Raw genomic sequence first — 24190 nt, forward strand, 5'->3', positions numbered from 1 at the left:
TCTACAAAGGTATCATTGCAAAAGACTCTTTCCTACTTGATATGGCTTCATGGATAGAGATCAATCGTGCTATCGGCGTGGAACATATCACAATGTATGATCAAGACATTGGACCAAATATCACGAGATTATTGAAAAACTACGAAAAGGAAGGTTTTGTAAAACTTATCGATTGGAAAATATACAACCCAGACTTTACAATAGCAAACAATGGTCAGTTGGCTAATGCTAATGATTGCTTTTACAGGTACTTAAGGAGAGCCAAGTATGTTCTGTTTATTGATTTAGATGAGCTGATTATACCACACTCCACTGCAACCCTTGGAGATATGATGAATAGCTTAAGTAAATTTAAAAACATTGTTCAGTATCGATTTTATAACTCATTCTGGCATGAATCACAAATATCGCTGGTTAATGATACCAAAGAACTTCCGATTCATTTTAGACGTCTGAACAGAACTAAAAATCCACCGGAAACAATAAGATATAAGAATATCATTAGGATGGAAGCAGCAGTAAGAATAGGCATTCATCACATCTATCAAATGAAGAAAGGTTACAAGATGTATCAAGTACCAGAACATGTTGGACTAATGCATCACTATAGGACACCAGATTACGCTAGAAAAGAGGAACAACTGACTGACAAGATATTGTCAAAATACTTTAATACTGTTATGAAAAGACTGGCTAATGTTACTTTATTTACACAAGTATAGTACATATTTAATTAAAATGACAATAAAATCTAACACTTGGTCACTGTTTACACAATAGAATAGAAGATCAATAGTGACAGTGCCTTAACTTGCTTATACACTATAATATGATTTTAGCTTGTGGTGAGCAAAAGTACATGAACTATAGCCTATTCAGTGAACACATGATCACTCAAGTTATCATAAATGTTGTGAATAAGATTCAAGAGGTATAGAGAGAGAGAGTATAGTTTACATAAACAAATACCAAAAGGACATAAACACATTGAACAAGGAAGACTCAAAGATATAGATGACACAAAACATGATAAATAGTTCATCGTCATGTCTTGATTCTACTGCTATAAATCATACTTATTATTATTATTATTAAAAAACAAGAGGCAAGAACACAGTGTGTCTGTCATTTCGCATTCTCTATGATCCAGGAATGCTTGAGGACTTCATCAAGTGCCAGTCTCTCTGAAGGATTCTTTTTTAACAGCTATAGAAGATAGAGGAGCATGATTAAGCATGATGGCCTTTACACATGAGCCAACTTGTCATCAGCAACAATTGTGGTTCTTTAATCTTGCAATGCTGCCAATAGAAACAGAAAAATAGACTATTTCTGGCATCATGTGCTTAGTTGCTGGTAACAAGTTGACTCTCATTGTTTGAAAGACTTAACAGACAATACAGTGTAGCCTCTGTTATAAGGACACCTTTATAATGAGGACATTATTTTTTGTAATGTCTCAATTGCAACACTATTCAATTGTGCTATAGTATGTGGGTGTATCAAAAGAGTCTATATAGTGGATACTATGGCAGGGGTAGATAGAACCATAATCTAATTCCCAATACTGGTAGTTAGGGGTTAGCTGATTAGAAGCCTTAGTTTCTAATCAACTAAGAGGTTTCTAATCAACTAAGAGGTTTCTAATCAACTAAGAGGTTTCTAATCAACTAAGAGGTTTCTAATCGACTAACAGGTGTCTAATCTACTAACAGGTGTCTAATCTACTAACAGGTTTTAATCAACTAACAGGTTTCTAATCAACTATAACAGGTTTCTAATCAACTAACAGGTTTCTAATCAACTATAACAGGTTTCTAATCTACTAACATCCTTGTGTAAATATCCAGTAACCCTCAACATCTGTAGCTTATCTATAATACTGCTTTCATTTCCCTTACTTTAATGATTAAATCTTTAGCACCAGGTGAAACATATGATGGAAATTTAAAGTCAACATTTACAATTTTTCTGTACGTGTCCTGGGTGTTTACAGTTTCGAAAGGAGGTTTTCCGACAAGAAACTCGTAACAAAGTACACCTAAACTCCATAGATCAACCTAGGGAGAGAGAGAGAGAGAGAAAGAGGTGAAACAGAATTAGAAAACATGCCATTTTAGTCCAAATATTACAAAAGCAATCACAGAAACACTTATGGCAACAACAATAATATATTTAGTATAAGAGTTGACATTACTGCAGTAGTCATATTGTGTCAACAATTCACAATTGATGAAGTCATAACTGCAGTGCATTATTTGTTATTGTGAGAGTCAGTTTCATCTTGGGGGGAGCTACCTTTTCATCGTGGACCTTCTCTTCTACCATTTCTGGGGGGAGGTAGTCCAGAGTCCCACAGAGGGTAGTCCTACGAGATGAGGGGGCATGAACTGACCAACCAAAATCTGCTATTTTCAAATCACCCTAAAATTAATAATAACAGTCAGAATGATACTCGTAATACATGCTATTAATGGAGGAGTAGGAGTAGTTATGTTACCACCCAAAACTGATAAAGATATTGATAATGTGCATACAATGACTAAAGTTTAGAGTCCAAGTATGCAATAGTAAAGAACTATGCCAGTTGGTCATAACATAATGTATGTAACTGAACTATGCCAGTTGGTCATAACATAATCTATGTAACTGAACTATTCCAGTTGGTCATAACATAATCTATGTAACTGAACTATGCCAGTTGGTCATAGCATAATGTATGTAACTAAATTGTGTGCCAACACAACACTACTGAATAAACCTACTATTAATACACTACCAATTAATTAACTATTAAGTAATAAAAGTTACTTAACTATTAGTTAATCAACTATTCAACTCACCTTGAAATTAACTAGTAAATTCTCCGGTTTGATGTCCCTGTGAATAACTTTCTTTGAGTGACAGTATCTCAGTGCATCTGCTAACTGTTTTATGTACTAAACAACAAAACAACAAACAACAAACAACAACATAAAAACAACAAAAGACAACAACACAAATAATAACAAACAACACAATAGCAACCAATGTAACTCTATTGTCAACATACAATTGCTGATTGTCTTTCACTGAAGGTACCCTCTTTTTGCAGTATCTTGTACAATTCTCCTCTTGGGGCGTATTCAAGAATTAAATAAACACGAGTGTCGTCGTAAAAATAACCGTACAAACGAAGAATGTTTGGATGTCTAAAAGCATGACAGTGATACAGTATGGCTTCCTCTCCTTCTTTACCTCAAATGAGCCTGTATTTCTATTTCTCTTCTAAGTTGGTGCTCCACTGAAGCTTTTTGCAGCTGTGATTTAAACAAGACTTTCAGAGCTACGACAAACTTTGTCTTCTTCTCTCGAGCAAGATAAACATTGCCAAATTTCCCTGGGAGGAAAAAGGGACAAGAATAAAACCATAAGAAAAAATGGGCAAAAAAATGTAATAAAAATTGGGGATGATTTCGGAGCCATTTTTTGGAAAATTATCTTGTACTATAGTACAGGGAAATTTTCGAAAATTGGCCCATTTTAAAAAATGGCCGTAACTCAAAAATTTCTTGTCAAAATCGCCTCAAACTTTCTACACAGCATAAGGACATCAATATGTATCAGAAAATCTAATAAAAATTGGGGGTGATTTCGGAGCCATTTTTTTGGAAAAAACCATGGGCTATAGTACAGGGAAATTTTCGAAAATTGGCCCATTTTAAAAAATGGCCGTAACTCAAAAATTTCTTGTCAAAATCGCCTCAAACTTTCTACACAGCATAAGGACATCAATATGTATCAGAAAATCTAATAAAAATTGGGGGTGATTTCGGAGCCATTTTTTTGGAAAAAACCATGGGCTATAGTACAGGGAAATTTTCGAAAATTGGCCCATTTTAAAAAATGGCCATAACTCAAAAATTTCTTGTCAAAATCGCCTCAAACTTTCTACACAGCATAAGGACATCAATATGTATCAGAAAATCTAATAAAAATTGGGGGTGATTTCGAAGCCATTTTTTTGGAAAAAACCATGGGCTATAGTACAGGGAAATTTTCGAAAATTGGCCCATTTTAAAAAATCAAAAAAATTAATGGGCATGACTTGAATTGATAATGTAAATTACCTCTTCCTAAAGGTCTTCCAATATCAAAATCAGACAATCCCCACTTCTTACTAAAAATAAAATTAAAATAGTTATTAATAATAATAGCATAGCAATAATAATGTGGGCGTGGTTGCCCCTCCCCTTCTTACACTGGCTGCTGTGATTGGTCAGTTGCAGTACCAGCTCCTCCCTGAGGTGCTTCTCCTAAAGACGATGATACAGGAGGAGGAGCAGAGGGAGGAACCGTCAAATGTTCCCGTGTACCATGAGCCGTCTGACCAGTAGCACTAGTTTGACCAGTTCTACTAACAGGTATTTGGTGAGTCTTGGATTCTTGAAGTGGGTGGCACAATACCTAACGTTCAATGAAAACAAATCACGTGATAGTCACGTGACTATTGCTGACTTTTGGTTCCAGATTGGGGGCAGTTTTTTGTCCCAGTCTATAATTAGAGCCCAGTTGATATGAAGAAGTTGCATTTTCTTTGTTACTGGCAGAGCCCAAAGTCATCCCTTTGACCTAAGGAAAGGAGAGAGAGGTAAGGGAAGGAAGAGTCAGGTGCTTACTTGAGTCGTTAGTGTCCTTATATTTGTACTCACTCCTGCCATTCTCTCTCAACTCTCTTCAAAACTTTAAATTTCAATTTTTAACCACCAAAAGTCTTGCGCATGCGCAATCAAAGCCGTAGATCTAGATATAACAAATCCGTATAGTTCAAACACGTGCAATCACATGGCAACCCATTGCGCATGAGTGATAATTCGCTCCTCCCAATAGCGTGTATATTAAAAATGGCGGAAGAACAGCAACAGCAAAGAAACCCCAGTACAAGCCTGAGCATTAGCGAGGACCTGTTGGAGGAGGGGAGCACGCCTAGGGGAACAGAGCCTGATGACAGTGCCCTATTGGACAGTGCTCTGGGCGTTGGGGAGGAAGAGGAGGACGAGGATGGAAGTTTAAGAGACCCCGACGGGGACTTGGACGGGGAAATTAGTTTACTGGACCAGGAGGATGCAAAGGAAACTATACCTATAGAGGACCCCGTCAGTAGCACAACACATACACTGCTTCATAAACCTTTATGGTACAAGATGATTTGATATTGGTGATTTGCAGTTTCCTGCAGAAATTGTCGGTATAAAATCCGCCATTTTGTTTTAATCTAAGCATGCTCAACAACACGTGGCCATTTTCACAAAATTGCCAATATAGAATTTTCCAATTAACATAAAATTAACAAAATAATACTCTCTCCCTCAATTGATCTATCTTGTATGTATTGACAGAACTCCTCCTACTTAATATTCATGATTTATTAAAGGGTGTGGCTAAAGAATCATTATTAATTAGGAGATAGAGGCGATTAAGGCGAGGGTAAAGGAGATGGAAGAAGAAGCTGAAAAGTTGAAGGAGATGCAGGGAGAGGTGGAGAAGGAACTAATGGGATCTAAACCAGGTGGGATAAAAAGATTTTTTAATTTTGTGATTTATTATTTCTTTATTTTTTCTTATAGCTCAAACTAATAACTTTCCTACGATGGAGGAGAAATTGGAATCAGACTCTCGTTCCGTCTACGTTGGAAATGTAATAATACTAATAATATACTAATAATTATAATAGCAAGAATTATTGGTTGGGAATTAGTTGTGACAGCTGCTCATTCTTTGATGAAATCGATAGCAATCTATGAAACCCACTCTATTGTAGTCCCATTTACACACTCTCAGTGACACGAACCAATGTAGAAACTGATGCCCACCAATATGTCTTAATATAATAATAATAATAATAATAATTATTATTATTATTATTATTGTTGTCTTTGCTAGGTTGATTATCAGGCTACTGCAGAAGAGCTGGGCCAGCACTTCAACGGATGTGGAAGCATAAACAGAGTCACCATACTTTGTGACAAATACAGTGGACACCCAAAAGGGTAAGGAAAATAATCATCATCATTATTATCATTATTATTATTATTATTATTATTATTATCATTATTATTATTATTATTATCATTATTATTATTATTATTATTATTAGTTTTGCATATGTTGAGTTTATTGAATCAGATTCAGTTAAAATGGCGTTAGATTTAGACGAATCTCTTTTCCGTGGACGGCAAATAAAAGTATATACTAGAAAATTGTAATATTACGCATTAAAATCATTCTCTTCAGGTAACTGCCAAAAGAACCAATAGACCTGGTCTAGCTGTAACGAACCGTGGGCGGAGAGGACGTGGTCGTGGCATGAGAGGCGGTATGATGATGGGCTTCAATCCATATATGGGCGGGTACATTCCGATGATGCCTTTTAGGGGGCGGGGCCGAGGATTCCGGTAAGTTTTTTATTGGTTGCCTAAATTTTTATTTATTTTTAGTGGCCGAGCAAAGACGAACTGGTATGCTCCTTATTAAAAGGTGGAGAAGACACAAAATGGAGGATGAAAGGATTTCTCAGTTATCTTTTTGTTGTTATTGTTAACTGTGAGTGTTTATCTCTTTGTTTCTGCTTACCACCTCTCAAAAAAATAATATTAAAAAGACACGTAAAAGAAATTAATAATAATTAATTGAAAATGATAATAATAATGATAATAATAATAATAAAATCAAAAAAGAAACAAATAATAATAATGTGATTTAAAATGTAAAAAGTTATATTTAAAAAAATAATGATGATAATAAATTGAAAACGTGTCTAAAAGAGGTGCCTGAAGATTAGCATGTGAACTGAGGATCAACTTTGTATTTTTATAATTTATTTATTTTTATAATCATCAATACATCGTCATACAATAATGTATGTTCTAAAACTAATGTATTTAAAAAGATGGTAGAACATCTATGAGGACACATTTTACATATATTAAGGACAGGTAGTGTGGGCCCAATGGTGTCCTTAATAAAGAGGCTACACTGTACATGTATTAAGGACAGGTAGTGTGGGCCCAATGGTGTCCTTAATAAAGAGGCTACACTGTACATGTATTAAGGACAGGTAGTGTGGGCCCAATGGTGTCCTTAATAAAGAGGCTACACTGTACATGTATTAAGGACAGGTAGTGTAGGCCCAATGGTGTCCTTAATAAAGAGGCTACACTGTACATGTATTAAGGACAGGTAGTGTAGGCCCAATGGTGTCCTTAATAAAGAGGCTACACTGTACATGTATTAAGGACAGGTAGTGTGGGCCCAATGGTGTCCTTAATAAAGAGGCTACACTGTACATGTATTAAGGACAGGTAGTATGGGCCCAATGGTGTTCTTAATAAAGGGGCTACACTCCCAATAAAGAGGCTACACGACAAGGAGGTGGGTGCTAATTATGGTGCTACTTATTAGCATTACTGCCCACTTATTGTTAGCATAACTACTGAAAACAATCGCAAAACATTAAATCGTGTTTATATTCTCTTTAAGGCCAAGCGATGATGATGATGGCTGCAAGGAAATGGATCTGCATGCCTTTTTCAGCTGCTCTCATTATTTTCTGGTCTTTCTTAATGTATGGGAACTTCTTCCTAATGATCCACTTCACTGGTAATCATGCTAAAAGGATAGTGCATGGCTACAAGTATTACTTCACTATCTCTGTCTTTGGAAGCTATCTCTTCTCTCCTTTCCTTGGCCTCTTAGCTGATGTCTGGATAGGAAGATACAGGACTATAATGGCTGGTGTACTCCTCTGCTTCATGTCATGGTTGATTACTGGGATCAGCTATATTGTTTTCTATTTCTACAATTCCTTTGTATTGAGGTCACACTACTTGTGGTTGTCACTTCTCCCCGCTTATATTTGCCTATTTGTGGGTTTTGCAAGTTTCAGAGTCAACGTGATTCAGTACAACATTGATCAACTGGTTGGAGCTTCGGCCGATGAGCTAAACACTGTCATATACTGGCAGACAGCAATGGAGCCTCTCATTGGCTTGTTGTTCTTTCTAATGCAATGTCTCTTTGATCACGATGAGTACTCGGGTTTAGCTGTTGCAACTTTTACTGTCTCAGGTTTATTTCTAACTATTATATTAGTGTCACACTCTCACTTCCAACAAAGGCTGGAAAACCTGGCATTGATGGTCAATCCGGTCAAACTGATAGTCAGAGTATTGTGTTATGCCAGGAAGCACAAGTATCCTGAGAATCGTAGTGCTCTGACCTACTGGGAGGAAGAGGCTCCTTCAAGACTAGACCTGGGCAAGGATAAATATGGTGGACCATTCACAGAGGAAGAGGTAGAAGATGTGAAGACAGTCTTTCGTATGCTGCCACTCTTTATTGCAATAACTGGTTCCACTTGCAGTGCAAACTTCAACTGGTACACAAACGACCAAGACTCCTTACTCTCCTGCATACTACCAACAAACATTCCTTATTACTTACTTTCCTTCATCTTCCTTTTGGCCTACTTGTACTGCTTCAGAATCTGTTGCTACAAGCTTGTACCAAACATGCTTTGTAGAATGAAGATCGGTCTCCTATTCTCACTAGCAACTGTAACAGCTGATGCTGTAATATTTGTATTCAAAGAAAATGATGTGCTCCTACTTCTTCCACACTTTCTACACAGCATATCGTTCATATTCCTTAATCCGGTATCACTGGAGTTCACAGTAGCTCAATCCCCAGTACACATGAGAGGAGTGATGGTTGGATTGTGGTATGCTTCTTGGGGAACAGGCTATCTTCTTGACAGTTTAATCAAGTTTCCATTCAAGTGTGAAGATGAGTATTTGTGCACTAGTTTTCATTACTACCTCACAAAACTCGGTCTAGTTTTTCTCATATTGATAGTCTTTGGTGTATTTGCTAAACGTTACAAATATCGTGTGAGAGAGAATGAAGTTAATATTGTTCAGATAGTTGGTGATCATTATCAGAAATACATTGAGCAGGAGGAGGAGTACAATAATAAGGAGAAAGGATTTGAGTATACTTTTTAATCATACGTGTATAATTCTAATATTTGTCACTTTTGTATTTCAGCTTTAAAATTTCTCAATAGGAACCAGCTCAAAGTTTTCATGCAAAAATAATTTTTTAAAAGATTCACCATGTACTGTAACGGTATCACGTGCCTTTGACTGAATGAAAGATTTCTGTCATTATTATTCATTTTAAAGACATGAAGTTGACAGCAGGAGATAAGTTTGTGTGTAATGTATTTCATTGCATTTCAAAGTTGAGAGATTGCGTGTGAGTAAAAGGAAGAAGTGGCCAGCCATTTCTGATCTATCTTCTCCTTTTCTTTGGTGAGGATTTGTGTGCTGCCTTTTTTGAAGGAGGAGGAGCTGGTCTGCTGTTGCCCATTTTGGAGTGTTTTCTTTTCCTTGGGGTCGGCTCTGGTTCAGGCTCCTCTCTAGCTCTGTCAGCTGGAAAGGGAAGGCACGGTAATAAGGTGTTACTAAAAATAGTAACTAATTTAGCAACTTGTATAGATATAGTCTGACTAAAAATAGTAACAATGTGTGTGCTAAAAATAGTAACGTGTGTGTACCTTTTCTTGCTTCTTCCTCCAGTTCATCCCAGTCCTTTCCACTTTCCTCATCTTCTTCACTGTCTTCATAATCTGAGAAGAGAGATAACACATTACATTTGTTAAAATTACTCTCATTTTTAGAATGGCTTTATACATGTACACTACAGTAATGTTATCCTGTCTTATAGTGCCACTGGTTCTAGTGATCTCCTTAATTGCTGTACTATACCAAACTGATGGTGAGCTAAGTTCCAATCTCTTGCAGCTCTCCAGCCATATTATGCTACTGGTCCTTTATAAGATGTACCTGATTCATCTCCCTCAGATATTGAAGTATAGTTTTCATCAGAATCTTCTTCCTCGCTTTCATCCCCTACCTCCATATCTCCATCGTCCGAGGGTTGGTATTCATCACTCTCACTGCTTTCATCCTCCTCCTCTTCCTGGAGAGAGGGAAGAATCAGTATATGCTTTTAGAAATTGTATTTGCTTTATTTCAGTTCTTACGTCGCTCTCAGGGTCAAGGAAGCTCCACCCACCACTCTCAAAGAACCCCTCAGGGTCCTCGTTAATGGTTTTCATAATCTTAGCCCAACTGAGACTCTGTACTCCTTCAGTGTACCGAATGTCACAAGAACTGAGAGAGAGAAGGAACATCTAATATCAACTCAAGCTTTTAAAAATTGATCCATTTAAAAAATGACCATAATTTGAAAAATTGAACTCGGAATCAGCTCAAACTTTCTACACAGCATAAGGACATCAATATGTATCAGAAAATGTAATAAAAATTGGGGGTGATTTCGGAGCCATTTTTTGGAAAAAACCATGGGCTATAGTACAGGGACCTTTTCAAAAAATGGCTCATTTTTAAAATGACCATAATTCAAAACCATGAGCTCAGAATCAGCCACATAGCCATTAAAGTGTATGATACATGCACACACTTGAGCCATTCTTTAACTTGGTCCAGGTTCTTCATTGGTATGCTGGCAACCATTGACACCTTCCGCTTGTAATCCTTAAAAACTAACACCATATCAAAGTTCTTTAGCTGAAACTAAAAATACAACAAAAATAAATAAATAATAAAATATTAAAAAATGATAAAACAATAATAAAAGTAAAGGTTTGTTTGTAGTAAAACTAACTTGTACTCTCTCAAAGTGAACAAGTTCAACTTCGTCTAAAGTGACAATAAATGGAGGCTAGAAGAGAGAGAGGGGGGGGGGAGGAGAGTACACTACAGAATGTATACATTAATAGTTCACTTGTTCTGTGAGATTAACCAAACAGTTAGCAGTAGGCATCAGGAACACAGTGCTTCTAAACGGTACACCAGGATACCTATGAGAGATAATGGCCTATAAAAGGACAACTACAGCTGCTATGCTAAAGTACCCTAGGTCTCTAAAAGGTTTTTCAAAGTCCACATGACACTGAGGCATCTGCTCCACTTTACGTCTGAAGGAATCAAACGCATTGTCCAGCTTTTGACGGAGTTCCCTCTCAGTCTGCAAAACTGTAAAACCTTGTTTGTAAAACCTGTCAAACCTGTTCAGCAAGTAAGTCATCCCTGTCGTGCATGTGGTGGTTTCGTCCCAAGTCTGTCATTATCTCTCCGACCTGGTCACGTGACAGGAAGTGATGTCATGTGATGTAATATGACATACCTCAGTATAGAACTGTATATCAGCCTGTTTCTTCTTTCCAATTATGATCGGATGCTAATGATGCAATATGACATCACAAAAGACCACACTCACAACTAACTTTTAAATGAAAATGTAACAGGACAATCATTTCACCTTTCGAAGGCTAAAAACAAAATTAATAACTAGTTAATAATTAGCCCCACCTACCTGAAAAAATGCATGTTTAATGTTATTGTAAATGATGTCAACGTGGTCTCCTCTTAAATTAGTATACCTCAGTCCATTAGTATGGGCCTCTAATACACCCTATAATTAACCACACCCACCAATTAATTACAAGACCACACCCACTAATTATAACAATACCTGTATCCTCCTCTGTCCTATCACAGGCCTCATGAAGAGGTCCTTCAGTCGAGGGTTTCCTTTGGAAGAACTGACGATGAGTGAGTCCTGCTCGTGGTACCCCTCCAGTTCTCTCTTCTCTTGCTCTCGAGTTCGGAACTTCTTCTGTAGCTCCTTAATCGAGTGGAATATACCAACTAGACTGATCCCGCCCCCACCCAGGTAATTACTGGCAGAATTATAACCACGAAACGACCTGAAATAATAATAATAGTAATAATAACAACAACAATAATAATAATAATAATAATAATAATAATAATAATAATAATAATCTTACAGTTCTTTGACAAAACTAGCCTCGGGATTAGGAAACACAACTCCATCCATTCTGCCCATTGTACTAAAAATGCAATCAGTTGATGGCCACACCTCTTAACCACGCCCTCACCTTCCAGGATGAAACAGGTTGATCCTCAGGTAGGTATAAGAACCCTCTTCGCTCTTACTAATGTTCTTTATCATTGATATGTGTATTGGAACTGGGACACCATATATGGGCAGGATGACTGCCTCGTGTTTACGATCTAACAGGAGGCGTGACAGTGGGTGTGGTTTAGCAGAAACTCACCAACGTAAAGATGAAGGTTCTGTACGTCATTCTCTCTCACAGGAAGAACTGAGGGATGCTTGTATGCTACCATTGAAGAGAGCTTGGGCCTATAAATAAATTAAGTAATAAATTAATTAATAATGTTATTTAAATTGGAGGGAATTGTTCTAGCTGCTGCCTGACCTTTTGGAAATGTTATCCTGCATTCCATCTAACAATCGTTTCTATAAAATTAATTAATTATAATTATTAACGGAGGCACATTCTTTCATACTTTTGCTTCTTCATTAATCTGTTTCTTAAGTTGGGCCTGGTGCTCTTTACGTCTGTCTTCGGATGGGATCTCAGTCTGTAAGACAAACCACACCCACTAACAATAAATAGACACACCCACTTACTCTTGTACGTGTGTCGAGAAGACGGGACTCTTTACCAGAGAATAATTCCGGCTAAAAAAAAAAAATAATAATATAATATTAATAATAAGGTTCTTTACGTTGATATTCTCCTCTCCTTTGTCTTGTTCGTCGTCATCCTAAGAAGTCGTCAATTAATTATAATAAATTAATTAATTAATCAAGTATTTACTCCAAAGAATATTGCAATGCTTCGTAGCTTCTTTTTAGAAGCTGAAGACAATTCCGTGGCTGGACCAGACTATAAAATAAACAAACAAACAAATAAACAAACAAACAAATGTAAATATTATATTTACTTTGTTGACAAGAACTACGTCTCCAATAAAAAGAGCATAGACTTTTCCTTGATCGTCTTTTGACGAAGAATTCGTTAAATTAGAAAAACCCAAATTAACACAGAAAACCATTCCTAGACAGTATATTAATAATAGTTATTAATAGTTATTAATACTAACCTGCTACAATTGAGATATTACATTTCGGTGATATTTGTAAAAATGCTTCACGGAACTCTAAACCGGTTGCAAACCTGTATCAAAAACCAGTCAAGCAACCCGCCCACAGGAGACCACGCCTACTAACCCGATGGTCTTTACAAAGTGATCAATCAGGTCAGGACGTTGAGACTCAACGTAACGATAAGTATCATTGTAAACTTCGGAGAGAGGCACGCCCACTTTTAAAAACTCGAGTGTCTTCTCGTAAAGAGAAAGAAGAAATGAATAATTGTCTTGCATCTCCTGCAAAAGGGGCGGAGCATATCACAACACATTAATAAATACAGTTACTTGAGTCGGTTCTACGAACATCGTTCTACAAATGTTAGAGCAATAGGACTTGTACCTCACGCCAAGAGAACATATTATAGTACCAAAATGGAGTCTGTCATCATTGCTAGAAGAAACAGAATATATTAATAGGTCATTATTATTAATTATTGTTAATTATTATTACAGTTACCTGACAGTGCTAAACTTCAGCTGGTATTTCCCTCCACTTTGTATAATTGGTGCATAGCATATCTCCACCTGTTCCGAGTCCACTCCAGCTGGCAGCAACTTCTTGTCATCAGTGATAGCTTTATCAATACCATCAGCTAGCCGACTGTGCTTCACTTTCTGAATAATAATAACGATAATAATAATAATAAATAAATAAATAAATAAATAATAATGATGATGGTACCTTTTCTTCATCCACAATGGTCGCTATCTCTTTCCTGACGTGCTTACTAAACACGTTAGCTGCAATCTGGCAAGCTTTCTATATTTGAAATTCAAAAATTTAAATTCAAAATCACTCTGTATTCACCTTAATGATTTCAACCTCTTTGTCGTCCTTAGGGGCGGAGACATAAGCAAAGGCAGCACTTACATCAATCTGAGGAGGCGTGGCACAAAGGATATTAATCAATCAATTAATTAATTGTTATTATGCCATACTTGTTTTAAACTTGATTCCTTCAGAGCTGCTGTCCATCCTTCGATGAAATCCCCAGTGAATTCATCCTTAATGAAAACACCAACTTTCTTTCCCTTCAAAAAATTAATAATAATAATAATAATAATGATAAATAATAAATTATTAATTAACTAACTCTTTTACTTCCTTTGGCTGCTTTTATTACGTCTTCAAAATTTCCTTGATCATTGTCTCCCTGGTGACAGAAAAACAACCACAGACCAGATCAAACCTCTCCTTCTCTCTCCCTCACTTTGTTCCTCAGATGTATCACAAGGTTCGGAAGGTCGCTCTTCTTCTCTAGCTGTCCTTCAACTGGTTTCAAAAACTCCGCCTTCTTTTTACTCGTGAGGATGTGAATCTCGTTAGCGCAGAAAAGACAAAGAGTGTCCGTCAACTCGTAACCAAATAGCCAGGTCTAATAATTAATTCCAATTAATGCCCATGCATTAATTTTCTAATTAGTGCCCATATGATCCTTCCCTTACCTGTAAGGCTGTGGATTTAGCGTATAATACTTCTTCATCTCTTCCAACAATGACAGCAACGCAGTCCACCTCATTCCACAGGTTAGTGTCTTCTTCTGACTAATGAGGAGAGAGAAAGAAATGAAAAATACAATGGAGTCATTATATAAGTCCTTTTTGTAAGCTTCCATACCTCCCAGTCTGTGTAGAGTCTCTCTACTCGACTCATGAAAGCTCCTACGTCCACAGAAACCATGTCACCTTCTTCTCTCCTCTTTTACACACGACACGACTCACACGAGGACCTCCTCCCGCCAAATCCTATCCTAGCCTAGCCTGTTTAGTAAAGTGGGCGGGGTTTAGTTGTAATGGGTGGAGGCCATTTGCTTAATTGGGCGTGGGTGAGCCCAGGTGTGGGCATGGCTTGAATTTGTGAAATCATCTATGAAATCATTGAGGAGAGAGGACTAGGCACATTTGCAGTCTCTCCGTCCCTCACTCAACTTCCTCTTTACTCTAGAGCCTCTGAATGGGCGATATTGTTAAGGTTGAATGATCTGAAGTGAAGGCATTCAAATGACAACTAGGAGAGAAGTGTCATCAGAAGGAGGGAGCAGCAGGACTGCCAGCCCTTTAAATATCGAGCTACTGCCTCCAACTGTTAGTGTTATTAGCTGTAGCAGCGAGGAAGAGACTCCAATTAATGTAGACACTGGAAACAGAGCTGCTACTGCCCCTTCTGATCTGAGGGTACAGCAGAGTGTAACGTTTTCTGATATAAGCACTGCTCCTTTTAGGCACTTGTAAGTATGTCACTATAATTTAGTCTCATGGGCCTACCCTAAGTTGCCCCACGAGACTACTATACTCACAGTACAGTATTTAGTCTAAGGGGCAGGGCAGACTATACAGTATTTAGATCAGTCTGTATGAGTAGCAATTCCAGTGTGGCATGTGATAGCTTTATGAAAAGTAATAAGTGAGAAAGTTGCAATAAACACCTTCCTTTGGGAGACTAGCACTTTTCTACATGCAAAATAGTATCTGAAGCAACTTCAAACAAATCGACACATTTACTCATATAATGAGAGGCAACTTGTTGCCAACACCTTGCTTACAAGTCAAATTAACCACAAATGTTGCTGCCTCTACTGATATGGCTTCCCAAAGTGGTACCTTATCAAATCTGAGATTTATAATTACCAAAATATTTGCAGAGAATCAAATTTTTGCAAGTTTGCGAATGAATCAAAAGTGCAAAAAATTTTAATCTGCAAAATTCATTACTCCAGTCATTATGCTAGAGTAACTTTCAAAACCACAAAAATTTAATCCATAAAGTTATTTTTAAGAATTTGCAAAAATTTTTCTCTGCAAAATTAATCAGCTATAAAGAGTCTCCTTTTATTTGATACCAAATTTGCCCGTAAAAGAGTTATAAAAGGCGCTGCAGACCTTTCCTTTTGTAGTGCAGCAAATAAACGCCCACCCTTAAGATATTCTCACAGTCTCACTATAGATGTGCATATTTTAGCGAATTTAGGTAGCCTTCATTTTAGATTGCTCCAAATAGTGTAGCTCTTGAAGCACAGGCCAGTATACTCTTGATTATTTGCTGTATTTATGATTGCATTTCTTTGAGTAGGTCTGATGCAGCATCAATGGACTCTGCTGTATCCACTTCTCCATTGACAAGCAATGGAGGAAGAAGGACCGGAGTTGAAACTATAATAGATGGTTCCATCAGCTTTGCTCCTTCTAGAGAGAAACTAAAACATCTTAAATCGAGACTAAAGCTTCACGATTTATCGCAGAACGAGCTGGAGCTAAAAGCTGCACTGTATTTTCATATATGTAATCCACTCAAGAGGTGGAAAGTGGAAAAACTTGTCCCATACAAACTCGTCCTTCAAGTTATCAAGACGTTCCTTTTAGTAGCTCAGGTATCCTTGTACCCCTACTACATACCTCATAATGATTGTCTCCTGTTTCTTTACCAGGTGCTATTGTTTGCCTACAGTACTTCAAATCACCGCTCTGTCTTCCTGTATAATTCAGGACTTCTATTTGACCAGCTGCTCTCAAGGAATACTTCGATTGTATCTTATGGGACAGTGAGGTACAGCTACACCCAGTCCAGTCTCACTGCTGATATGGATCACTTGCTGGACAGGGTGAGTCTACCGCATATTCTGTTTATTTTGTGTTTTAAAAATGCTGACACTAAACTCAGTCAAGCATAACAAGAGAATGACATACAATATTTGCTGAATAAGTCCATTGATAGTATAGTAGGAAAAATAAGAGGGAAATTAGCAGCTGCCTAATATCAGACTTATAGTTTAAACTGTAACATTATATATACTTTGTTTCATCTTGTCTTCCTCTCTCTCCCCCCCCCCTTCTCTCTCATTTCTAGTATTATCAGTTGCCAAACATAACATTGGGTAGTTATGGACATCAGGTTAACCCTGAAGGAGAGCCGGAGCCTGTACGAGCTACTCTTGTACAATTTAAAGAATCTCAACCCAACCCTACCTCCCCTCATTATTATTCATTTGACTACACTCCAATCACCAGTAAGTATTGGCATACATGAACACGTATCTCTCTGCTATGAGTTTGTTCCTGGCTAGTTTGTTTTCGCTATCATGTAGTAAATCCATTAATATGTTTTGCTAATTTATTTACATTCTTGATGACTTTGGCAGCTCATCGTTTTGGCTGCTGTTAGAGAATTGTTGAAATTGTCCAAATCAACGCCTGATGGCTAGCACAACATTATGCTTAATTTTCAAACAATACCACCTTAAGGTTACTTTTAAATACGGGTGCTATTAATTGCGAATTTTGCGTTTGGGTTAAAATCACAATTATTAATAATGACATCACGATGCCATATAACTATTAGTAATAATTACTTATCGCAATTTTTAATACCCGCAATTAAAAGTCACTCTAAAAATCATAAAATTATTGATAACATTATGATAACTTCTCCTTTAGCAATAGTTATACTCAATTCAACTGACAATGGGACACTGACAGATCAACTGTATGAACATGGGATGGACCTAACTTTTGTGAGGTACGTATGTGTACATATTGTTGTTGTTTTCAATTATTGTTTGTTTGTTTGTTTGTTTGTTTAGGTTTATTTCTCTTGAGCTTCAGATGAGTATCACAGGTGTTCTGATTACAGACACGTCTCACATTGAATGTTATCTATTTTATGTGAAAGTAAATTACTGACCCACTGATACATTGTATTCCCCTAGTAGAGTAAACACAGACATTAATAAGTGTTCTAATGTGCCTCCAATTATTATTTAATTGTATGCAAAATAGAATTAGTAGTCATTATTGTTCTGATGCTATTTCCTTTTTCTTTGATTGCTAATTATTAAGATATGCAGCATAGATCCTGTCTATAGTATTATATGGGGATTACCTCATTAATGATTCTTTATTGTATTTACTATCAAAAGTACTATTGAATAAACTTTGAATAATTATAGATGTCCTTATGCTACATATATAAGAATTTTGAGCTGATTCCAAATTCAAATTTTTGAGTTATTATAAATCAACCAAAATAGCTCTGAAATCACCCCCAATTTTTATTGCATTTTCTGATACATATTGATGTACTTATGCTATGTAGAAAGTTTGAGTTGATTCCGACTTCAACTTTTCGAGTTATGGCCATTTTAAGAAAGTGTCAAAATTCGAAAATTTCCCTGTACTATAGCCCATGGTTTTTTCCAAAAAATGGCTCCAAAATCACCTCAAATTTTTATTACATTTTCTGATACATATTGATGTTCTTATGCTGTGTAGAAAGTTTGAGCTGATTCTGAGCTCAAATTTTTATTATTTTTAAGGTTTTGTATCAAAAGGAGTCCAGCAAAGGAAGGATTTCTTATCATCTGAAGACAGAGGACGAGAAGATTGAATGTAATGGAGACCCACCAGCTGGTATGGACACAGACTACATGTACATTATTATTAATATTATTAATTATTATTAATATTTATTTCTAAACTACTAGACGTTTCTTCATTTCTCATATTTCTGACAGTCCTTGATGTAATTGTGATCATTGCTTCAGTCATATCAACTGGTTTTATCTGCCACACCTTAAGAAGAAGCTTTGTACTAGCAAAAGTAAAATTAGCAAAACTTAATTTTATTATTTTTATATTTTTAATCATCATTTTTTGTTGTTCATAGGCTATGGGTGAGTTCTACGAGTCTCAGTTGGGTATTTATGATTTGAGTTGGTTTGAGAGGAAATCTCTATTTTCCATTTGGCACATCTTCACTGGTTTCAGTGACTTATTACTAATAATAGGAACACTCCTCAAGATATTATTAGAGTATGAGGTAATGGATCCACACTGCTATTTTTAGCAAGTTTAATACTGGCATTATCTCTTAACTGAAATTTTAAAATGTTACTATAATTGTTATTCAGTCAGGCACTTAATGCATAAAAAATTTAGTATCATCATCATTATTTGTATTTTATTTTATGTGCTGTATCTCCTATCTGTTCCACTGCAGGTCCCTGTACATTCAGTGACTGTTCGTATATTAATTGGAACAGCTTTGATTGTTCAGTCGTCGGCAATGCTTAGATACTTCAGCTTCTTCAAACAACTCAACGTACATGAAATGTTATCAATAATAAAATTATTCATTTATTTATTTTTAGGCTTTAACTAGGACACTCAGTGCTGCTTCCCCTGAGCTGATAAAGTTCCTTTTTTGTACGTCAATCCTCTACTTTGCTTATGCTCTGTGTGGCCTAGTCGTGTTTGGATCTTACAATGAAGAAATGGTGAGAACTGCAGCAACAGTAACATATATTATCTCTCTCTTTCTCTTTCTCCCCCTTAAGTTTGGTAACTTTGGCAATAGTGTTGAGATTCTCTTTGCCCTCATAAACGGTGACAGTATTTGGCTCATTTTCAGAGCCTTCAATGATCAAGACATCTTAATCTATATCTACAGTCGACTCTTTGTCTACTTGTTCATATTCTTGTTCATCTATGCTGTCCTTAATCTCTTCACGTCACTTGTTAAAACTGCCTATGATAATTCTTCGGTAAAAAAGAGTTTAAATAATAAAAATATTAATGTTTTTTGTTTGTTTTTAGCTTGTTGATCGAGCAACCATTAATGAAGTGAGACGATTTGTGTTTTCTGGACCACTCACTGACAAAGGTGTGGCACTGAAGGACGTAACATACGTTAACAAGTTAGTATACTAAAATATACTGGAGTATACTGAACAACGTGTATTTAGCATGAAATATTTCTTTAATCAACATATTGAATGGTTTTATGTTCAGTGTCAGATTATCATTATTATTATCAATAATTATTTCCATTATTATTTATAGGTATGTTAAACCAGAGGTTATATTGAAGAGGAAAAAGAAACCATCCAGAACAGACAGCAGAAACATTATTGGAGATCTAGACTGACCACTACATTCTTTTCGTGTGCATTTCAATTTTAATTTTGTTTATGGAAGATAATTACATGCAAATTTTGTATTAAATTCTTTCCAAAATTGTCATTAATTTTGTCTTCACTTTGAACATCAGTTAAAAAGAGGAAACATATTCATACCATAGTAGATTAGCTCTGCATGGTTTGCATTCTTTCAGAGTGATAAGGTGTGGCTCGTGTTTCTGCGTGCTTGACTCCATCATGAATGATATTTGCACTGAACTGACGGTAGACTCTTCTTCCATAGTCTGACCGCTGCGTCTCTCGCGGAGTCAATTCCTCTGCTGTAGCAGCTCTCTATAGGCCTAAATGGCGACTATAGTTAGTTTTAGTAACAGTGTGGTTATAGGAGAGACTAATGTTGATGGTGATAATATTGATGATCAGTCCAACAAGGCGAACGAATCTTCCTCCCCCGCTGCAATAAGCAACAGGTAAGGATCTATAGTCTGTCACTGATACAGATAGGATAGCTTGTATTTAGTGTATGACTATCTTATAGACAGCCAAAATGTCCTTGCAACAATGCAAGTTTCATTATATTCTATTATTTGTTTGTCAGTTGTTTCTATATTTGTGTGGCATTCCAAGCTATGAATATTTTAATTGCTTACTAAAAGAATGACGCACTTGTATGGTATAGAAACATGGAACATGATCTCTGGTGGCTGAGTGATAAATTCCCCTTGCAATTCTAATCGAGCTAATTGAAGCTCCAAAATAAAAACAAAATAACCAGCACAAATTTATATAATGCTTTCTCTCTCTCTCTCTCTCTCTCTCTCTCTCTCTCTCTCTCTCTCTCTCTCTCTCTCTCTCTCTCTCTCTCTCTCTCTGTAGGAGGAGGAGCTCCTATTTAATTCGCAGGCACAGCATGTATCCTGTAGATTACAAGAGTATTGTTGATGATGAAATACAGCTCAAAACTGCTCTCTACAATCACATTTGTAGTCCACTCAAGCGGTGGAAAGTGGCGAAAGCCAAGCCATACAAGCTTTTTCTCCAAATAGTAAAAACAGTACTGGTTCTGGTGCAGGTCAGCCCCCCTCCACATGATTGACATGCAATGATCAATAAAGAAGCATTACAGTTATTTCATATTTATTTTCATTGAGCATGTTTCTTGCATATATAGGTGTTCCTGTTTGCCTACTTTCTTGCCAATGAAAGAGTATACTTTTATTCAAGGTCACAGGAGCTGCTGGAGAATTTGTTACTAAAAAATAAAGTTAACAAACTTAGTCTTTATAATGATGAGGAGCTTAATGAAGACATTAACTTCATCACAGATAAAGTACTGCACAGCTTTAATGATCATCAAGTTTTTAAATTAATTCTTTTGCACCTGCAGTATTTTCAATTGCCTAATATAACATTGGGTGGCTACAATCACCTTTTAGACTCAGATGGCAACATGGAACCAATCACTGCTACAGTTAGACAATATCAACAAATTGATATTGAGTCTTCAAGCGATTCTGTTGTATTCAATCACAATGTGATAACAAGTAAAAGAAATTTAGAGTTATTCTTGTTTAATTAAATTTATCAGCTGAGATCAATATAATTGAGGACAGTGATCCATTCCTTCAGCTAATGGAAGAAGGATTTGCTTGGAATCAGTGAGTGGTATCCAGGACAATATTGTATTCTTGTTTTTTTCCACAAGAAAGCTGCTCTTAACTTTTAAGTTTTTCCTTGCAGGTTTATCGATGCCACAATTCTCTTGTATCTTAAAAAAGTTCACATTGTTAAGAATCCTGATAGAATAGACTGCTATCTCATTACAATAACAGTAAGGAGCTCCTTTCAATTACTACTTAACTAGACTCATGTATTTTTATAGGTGCTTTATTCAAATGAGGATCACAGTGGGATCATTGATCGCTCTTTGAATTTTAATTTTGAATTTGTTTCATGCAATACAGAAGTACACAATAACAACAAAGGTATTTTGAAATTAAATTAGCACTGATTTGTTTACAAGACCTTGTTAACACTTAAAAGGTGGCAACAGGATGTCAAAAAAATCTTTTGAAAAAATTTTTCATTTTCATTTTTCTTTTTTACCGCAGCCAGGAACATTTCATGGTACATCTTTACAACCTTACTGGATGTACTGGTGATAATATTGTCTGTGACATCAAATGTGTTCATTATCTTTAAGTACTGGAGAGGATACAAACTGGGAAAGGTATGATAATAACTCAAGCATTGGGCGTGTGTTGTAACAATAGAAACTGTTCACTGCAGGCAATGCGTGAGTTCTATAAGCAAAAGTTGGAAAAGGAATTAAAATGGACTCAGATCATCAGGCCATTGTTTTCACTCTGGCTCTCTTTCACATTACTAGCTAATGTCCTACTCATCATTGGCTCCCTACTTAGAATAATTTTAGAATTTGATGTAAGTAGATTGGACTATAGTCCAGTGAATTAATGAGTGCTCATTTTATTACAGGCAAGTAGTTTTAGTTTTAGATCAGCTAGTATTCGTATATTACTTGGAACAGCTGCTCTCATTGAAATGAGTGCAATCCTGCGCTACATCAGCTTCTTCAATCAATTAAATGTAAGAAATATAATTATTATGATGTTCTCTTGAATTTAACAAACACACACTATATCCAACATTTGCTCTACATAATTACTCAGTTTATAGTAATGAAGTTAATGGAGTGTGCAACATGTAGGAGTTTTGTACATTTCTTGTAAACCTTAACCTACATTTCATTTCATGCAACATGCATGTTGTTGCACCATACTCCTGCTTAAACTAGAACAGACATTGCATAGTGTACATGTTTGGTTTTATAGTTTATGAGCAATAACTTATTGGATCTATTCACTTGATAGGCTCTCCCAAGGACCCTCAGTTACGTCTTTCCTGAACTGCTCAAGTTCCTCCTCTGCTCTGGTGTCCTGTTCTTTGCATTCTCCGTTTGTGGATTTGTCATTTTTGGACCTTACAATGAAAGGGTTGGTGTATTAATATTGAGTATTAGATGATTGACTCTGTTTTTAGTTCAGTGATATATTCCAGTCATTTCAAACTCTGTTTGTCCTTACACATGGCGATGATATTTATCCAATGTTCCGCTCGTTTGATGACTCTGATAACAGCGCTGTTATAGCTTATGGCCAAGTCTTCATCTATGTGTTCACGGCCTTGTTTGTTTATGCTGTTCTCAACCTGTTCACTTCACTCATTATTCGGGCACATGAGGAATCAAAGGTAATCAGAAAAATGTATTATTATTATTATAGCTGTAGTACAGACTCAACTCTTTAACTGACCATAACTTGAAATTTTGAGCTCGGAGTCAGTTCAAAATTTCTGCACAGCATAAGTACATCAATATGTATCAAAAAATGTAATAAAAATTGGGGATGATTTTGGAGCCATTTTTTCCATAAAACCATGGGCTATAGTACAGGGAAATTTTCCGATTTTGACCCATTTCATAAAATGGCTGTAATTTGAAAAATTAAAGTCAGAATTGGCTCAAACTTTCTACACAGCATAAGGGCATCAATATGTATCAGAAAATGTAATAAAAATTGGGATTGATTTTGGAGCCATTTTTTGGAAAAGACCATGGACTATAGATCTATACAGGGATTTTTTCAAAAATTGACTCATTATCCTTATTAATGTTATTATTATTATTATTAATATTATTAATATTATCATCATCATCATCATCATCATTATTATTATTATTATTATTATTATTATTTAGACCATAAATCGAGCTACTGTTAATGAAGTAAGACGGTTTATATATTCTGATAAGCTCACAAAAGGGGGCAAGGCTCTGAAGGAAATAATGAATGTCAACAAGTAAATAATGCATTAATAAAAATTATAATAATTAATATTCATTTTTCTCAGAATTGTTGATCCAGAAGTTGTTATAGGAAACAGTTCAACTCCAACTAATGTTGATTAGTTTTATAAGTCGAACAGCAGAAGTAGCTGTATAATGACGATAGAAACCTTGTTATTATTTTTTTTGTAGCATTTGTATACATATTATATATTTACTATTGTGGTATGTTCAATTATTTTAAAATAATTATTATTAAATAAACAATATGGCATTATACAGTAACATTGTGCTAATTATAA

General features: G+C 36.0%; 6 protein-coding genes across 6 annotated transcripts in view; 4 read left to right on the plus strand and 2 right to left on the minus strand.

Moving 5' to 3' along the window:
* The window catches only part of LOC105311916 (glycosyltransferase family 92 protein RCOM_0530710-like), a 6176-nt gene extending 5397 nt beyond the window's left edge, over window positions 1-779 (plus strand). Inside the window, exon 2 of the mRNA XM_019993921.1 lies at window positions 10-779. Within this exon, the coding sequence (XP_019849480.1) occupies window positions 10-722 (713 nt within the window). The 3' untranslated portion in view covers window positions 723-779. The remainder of the gene's footprint in view (window positions 1-9) is intronic.
* A 115-nt stretch (window positions 780-894) lies between these two features.
* Window positions 895-4759, minus strand: LOC100636528 (aurora kinase C-like). The gene is made up of 10 exons (XM_019993922.1): window positions 4659-4759; window positions 4498-4611; window positions 4241-4446; window positions 4110-4159; window positions 3238-3379; window positions 3053-3191; window positions 2844-2939; window positions 2299-2424; window positions 1902-2060; window positions 895-1206 (listed from the first exon to the last, which is right to left on the minus strand). Exons 1-10 carry the CDS (start codon window positions 4698-4700, stop codon window positions 1126-1128), a joined length of 1155 nt encoding a protein of 384 aa, XP_019849481.1. The 5' UTR covers window positions 4701-4759; the 3' UTR covers window positions 895-1125.
* A 90-nt stretch (window positions 4760-4849) lies between these two features.
* Window positions 4850-6627, plus strand: LOC100633250 (polyadenylate-binding protein 2-like). The gene is made up of 7 exons (XM_003384694.3): window positions 4850-5135; window positions 5443-5548; window positions 5607-5677; window positions 5923-6029; window positions 6137-6224; window positions 6274-6434; window positions 6477-6627. Exons 1-7 carry the CDS (start codon window positions 4884-4886, stop codon window positions 6511-6513), a joined length of 822 nt encoding a protein of 273 aa, XP_003384742.1. The 5' UTR covers window positions 4850-4883; the 3' UTR covers window positions 6514-6627.
* Window positions 6628-9194: 2567 nt separating this feature from the next.
* Window positions 9195-14881, minus strand: LOC100633379 (FACT complex subunit SPT16-like). Its single transcript, XM_003384695.3, has 33 exons — window positions 14731-14881; window positions 14559-14657; window positions 14324-14488; window positions 14207-14266; window positions 14052-14144; window positions 13921-13989; window positions 13795-13872; window positions 13570-13727; window positions 13398-13503; window positions 13192-13349; window positions 13065-13138; window positions 12906-13018; window positions 12779-12847; window positions 12687-12725; window positions 12589-12639; window positions 12465-12539; window positions 12374-12414; window positions 12209-12297; window positions 12029-12164; window positions 11918-11980; window positions 11599-11833; window positions 11440-11538; window positions 11351-11395; window positions 11251-11304; window positions 11132-11203; window positions 10979-11091; window positions 10849-10924; window positions 10729-10785; window positions 10525-10637; window positions 10085-10214; window positions 9885-10020; window positions 9596-9667; window positions 9195-9470 (listed from the first exon to the last, which is right to left on the minus strand). Exons 1-33 carry the CDS (start codon window positions 14791-14793, stop codon window positions 9331-9333), a joined length of 3141 nt encoding a protein of 1046 aa, XP_003384743.1. The 5' UTR covers window positions 14794-14881; the 3' UTR covers window positions 9195-9330.
* Window positions 14882-14961: 80 nt separating this feature from the next.
* Window positions 14962-20161, plus strand: LOC100636781 (mucolipin-3-like). Its single transcript, XM_011404139.2, has 14 exons — window positions 14962-15340; window positions 16183-16480; window positions 16538-16711; window positions 16957-17116; window positions 17544-17625; window positions 17690-17777; window positions 18422-18515; window positions 18590-18705; window positions 18772-18924; window positions 19105-19206; window positions 19256-19381; window positions 19442-19648; window positions 19701-19801; window positions 19947-20161. The coding sequence occupies exons 1-14, from the start codon at window positions 15114-15116 to the stop codon at window positions 20029-20031; spliced, it is 2013 nt and encodes a 670-aa protein (XP_011402441.1). The 5' UTR covers window positions 14962-15113; the 3' UTR covers window positions 20032-20161.
* Window positions 20162-20252: 91 nt separating this feature from the next.
* Window positions 20253-24187, plus strand: LOC105311917 (mucolipin-3-like). The gene is made up of 14 exons (XM_019993919.1): window positions 20253-20493; window positions 20900-21095; window positions 21195-21353; window positions 21411-21567; window positions 21612-21681; window positions 21764-21854; window positions 21906-22008; window positions 22135-22253; window positions 22313-22465; window positions 22520-22630; window positions 22915-23037; window positions 23084-23293; window positions 23802-23902; window positions 23954-24187. The coding sequence occupies exons 1-14, from the start codon at window positions 20369-20371 to the stop codon at window positions 24009-24011; spliced, it is 1776 nt and encodes a 591-aa protein (XP_019849478.1). The 5' UTR covers window positions 20253-20368; the 3' UTR covers window positions 24012-24187.
* The last annotated feature ends 3 nt before the right edge of the window (window positions 24188-24190 follow it).

Source organism: Amphimedon queenslandica, unplaced genomic scaffold, assembly GCF_000090795.2.
Source record: "Amphimedon queenslandica unplaced genomic scaffold, v1.1 AMPQUscaffold_13485, whole genome shotgun sequence".
Classification (NCBI taxonomy): domain Eukaryota; kingdom Metazoa; phylum Porifera; class Demospongiae; order Haplosclerida; family Niphatidae; genus Amphimedon; species Amphimedon queenslandica.

Coding starts and splice junctions, on each gene's coding strand:
- LOC100636781 (XM_011404139.2), top strand. CDS start 15,114: ATGACAACTAGGAGAGAAGTGTCATCAGAAGGAGGGAGCAGCAGGACT. Junction 17,626..17,689: donor ATGGACCTAACTTTTGTGAG/GTACGTATGTGT, acceptor TTGTTTGTTTAG/GTTTATTTCTCTTGAGCTTC. Junction 19,802..19,946: donor GACGTAACATACGTTAACAA/GTTAGTATACTA, acceptor TATTATTTATAG/GTATGTTAAACCAGAGGTTA.
- LOC100636528 (XM_019993922.1), bottom strand. CDS start 4,700: ATGGCAGGAGTGAGTACAAATATAAGGACACTAACGACTCAA. Junction 2,940..3,052: donor GTGAAAGACAATCAGCAATT/GTATGTTGACAA, acceptor TTTGTTGTTTAG/TACATAAAACAGTTAGCAGA. Junction 1,207..1,901: donor CTAAAGATTTAATCATTAAA/GTAAGGGAAATG, acceptor TATCTTCTATAG/CTGTTAAAAAAGAATCCTTC.
- LOC100633379 (XM_003384695.3), bottom strand. CDS start 14,793: ATGGTTTCTGTGGACGTAGGAGCTTTCATGAGTCGAGTAGAGAGACTC. Junction 14,489..14,558: donor CTAAATCCACAGCCTTACAG/GTAAGGGAAGGA, acceptor ATTAATTATTAG/ACCTGGCTATTTGGTTACGA. Junction 13,139..13,191: donor CACTTTGTAAAGACCATCGG/GTTAGTAGGCGT, acceptor TTTTTGATACAG/GTTTGCAACCGGTTTAGAGT.
- LOC100633250 (XM_003384694.3), top strand. CDS start 4,884: ATGGCGGAAGAACAGCAACAGCAAAGAAACCCCAGTACAAGCCTGAGC. Junction 6,030..6,136: donor TACAGTGGACACCCAAAAGG/GTAAGGAAAATA, acceptor TATTATTATTAG/TTTTGCATATGTTGAGTTTA. Junction 6,435..6,476: donor GGGCGGGGCCGAGGATTCCG/GTAAGTTTTTTA, acceptor ATTTATTTTTAG/TGGCCGAGCAAAGACGAACT.
- LOC105311917 (XM_019993919.1), top strand. CDS start 20,369: ATGGCGACTATAGTTAGTTTTAGTAACAGTGTGGTTATAGGAGAGACT. Junction 22,466..22,519: donor GAATAATTTTAGAATTTGAT/GTAAGTAGATTG, acceptor ATTTTATTACAG/GCAAGTAGTTTTAGTTTTAG. Junction 22,631..22,914: donor GCTTCTTCAATCAATTAAAT/GTAAGAAATATA, acceptor TTCACTTGATAG/GCTCTCCCAAGGACCCTCAG.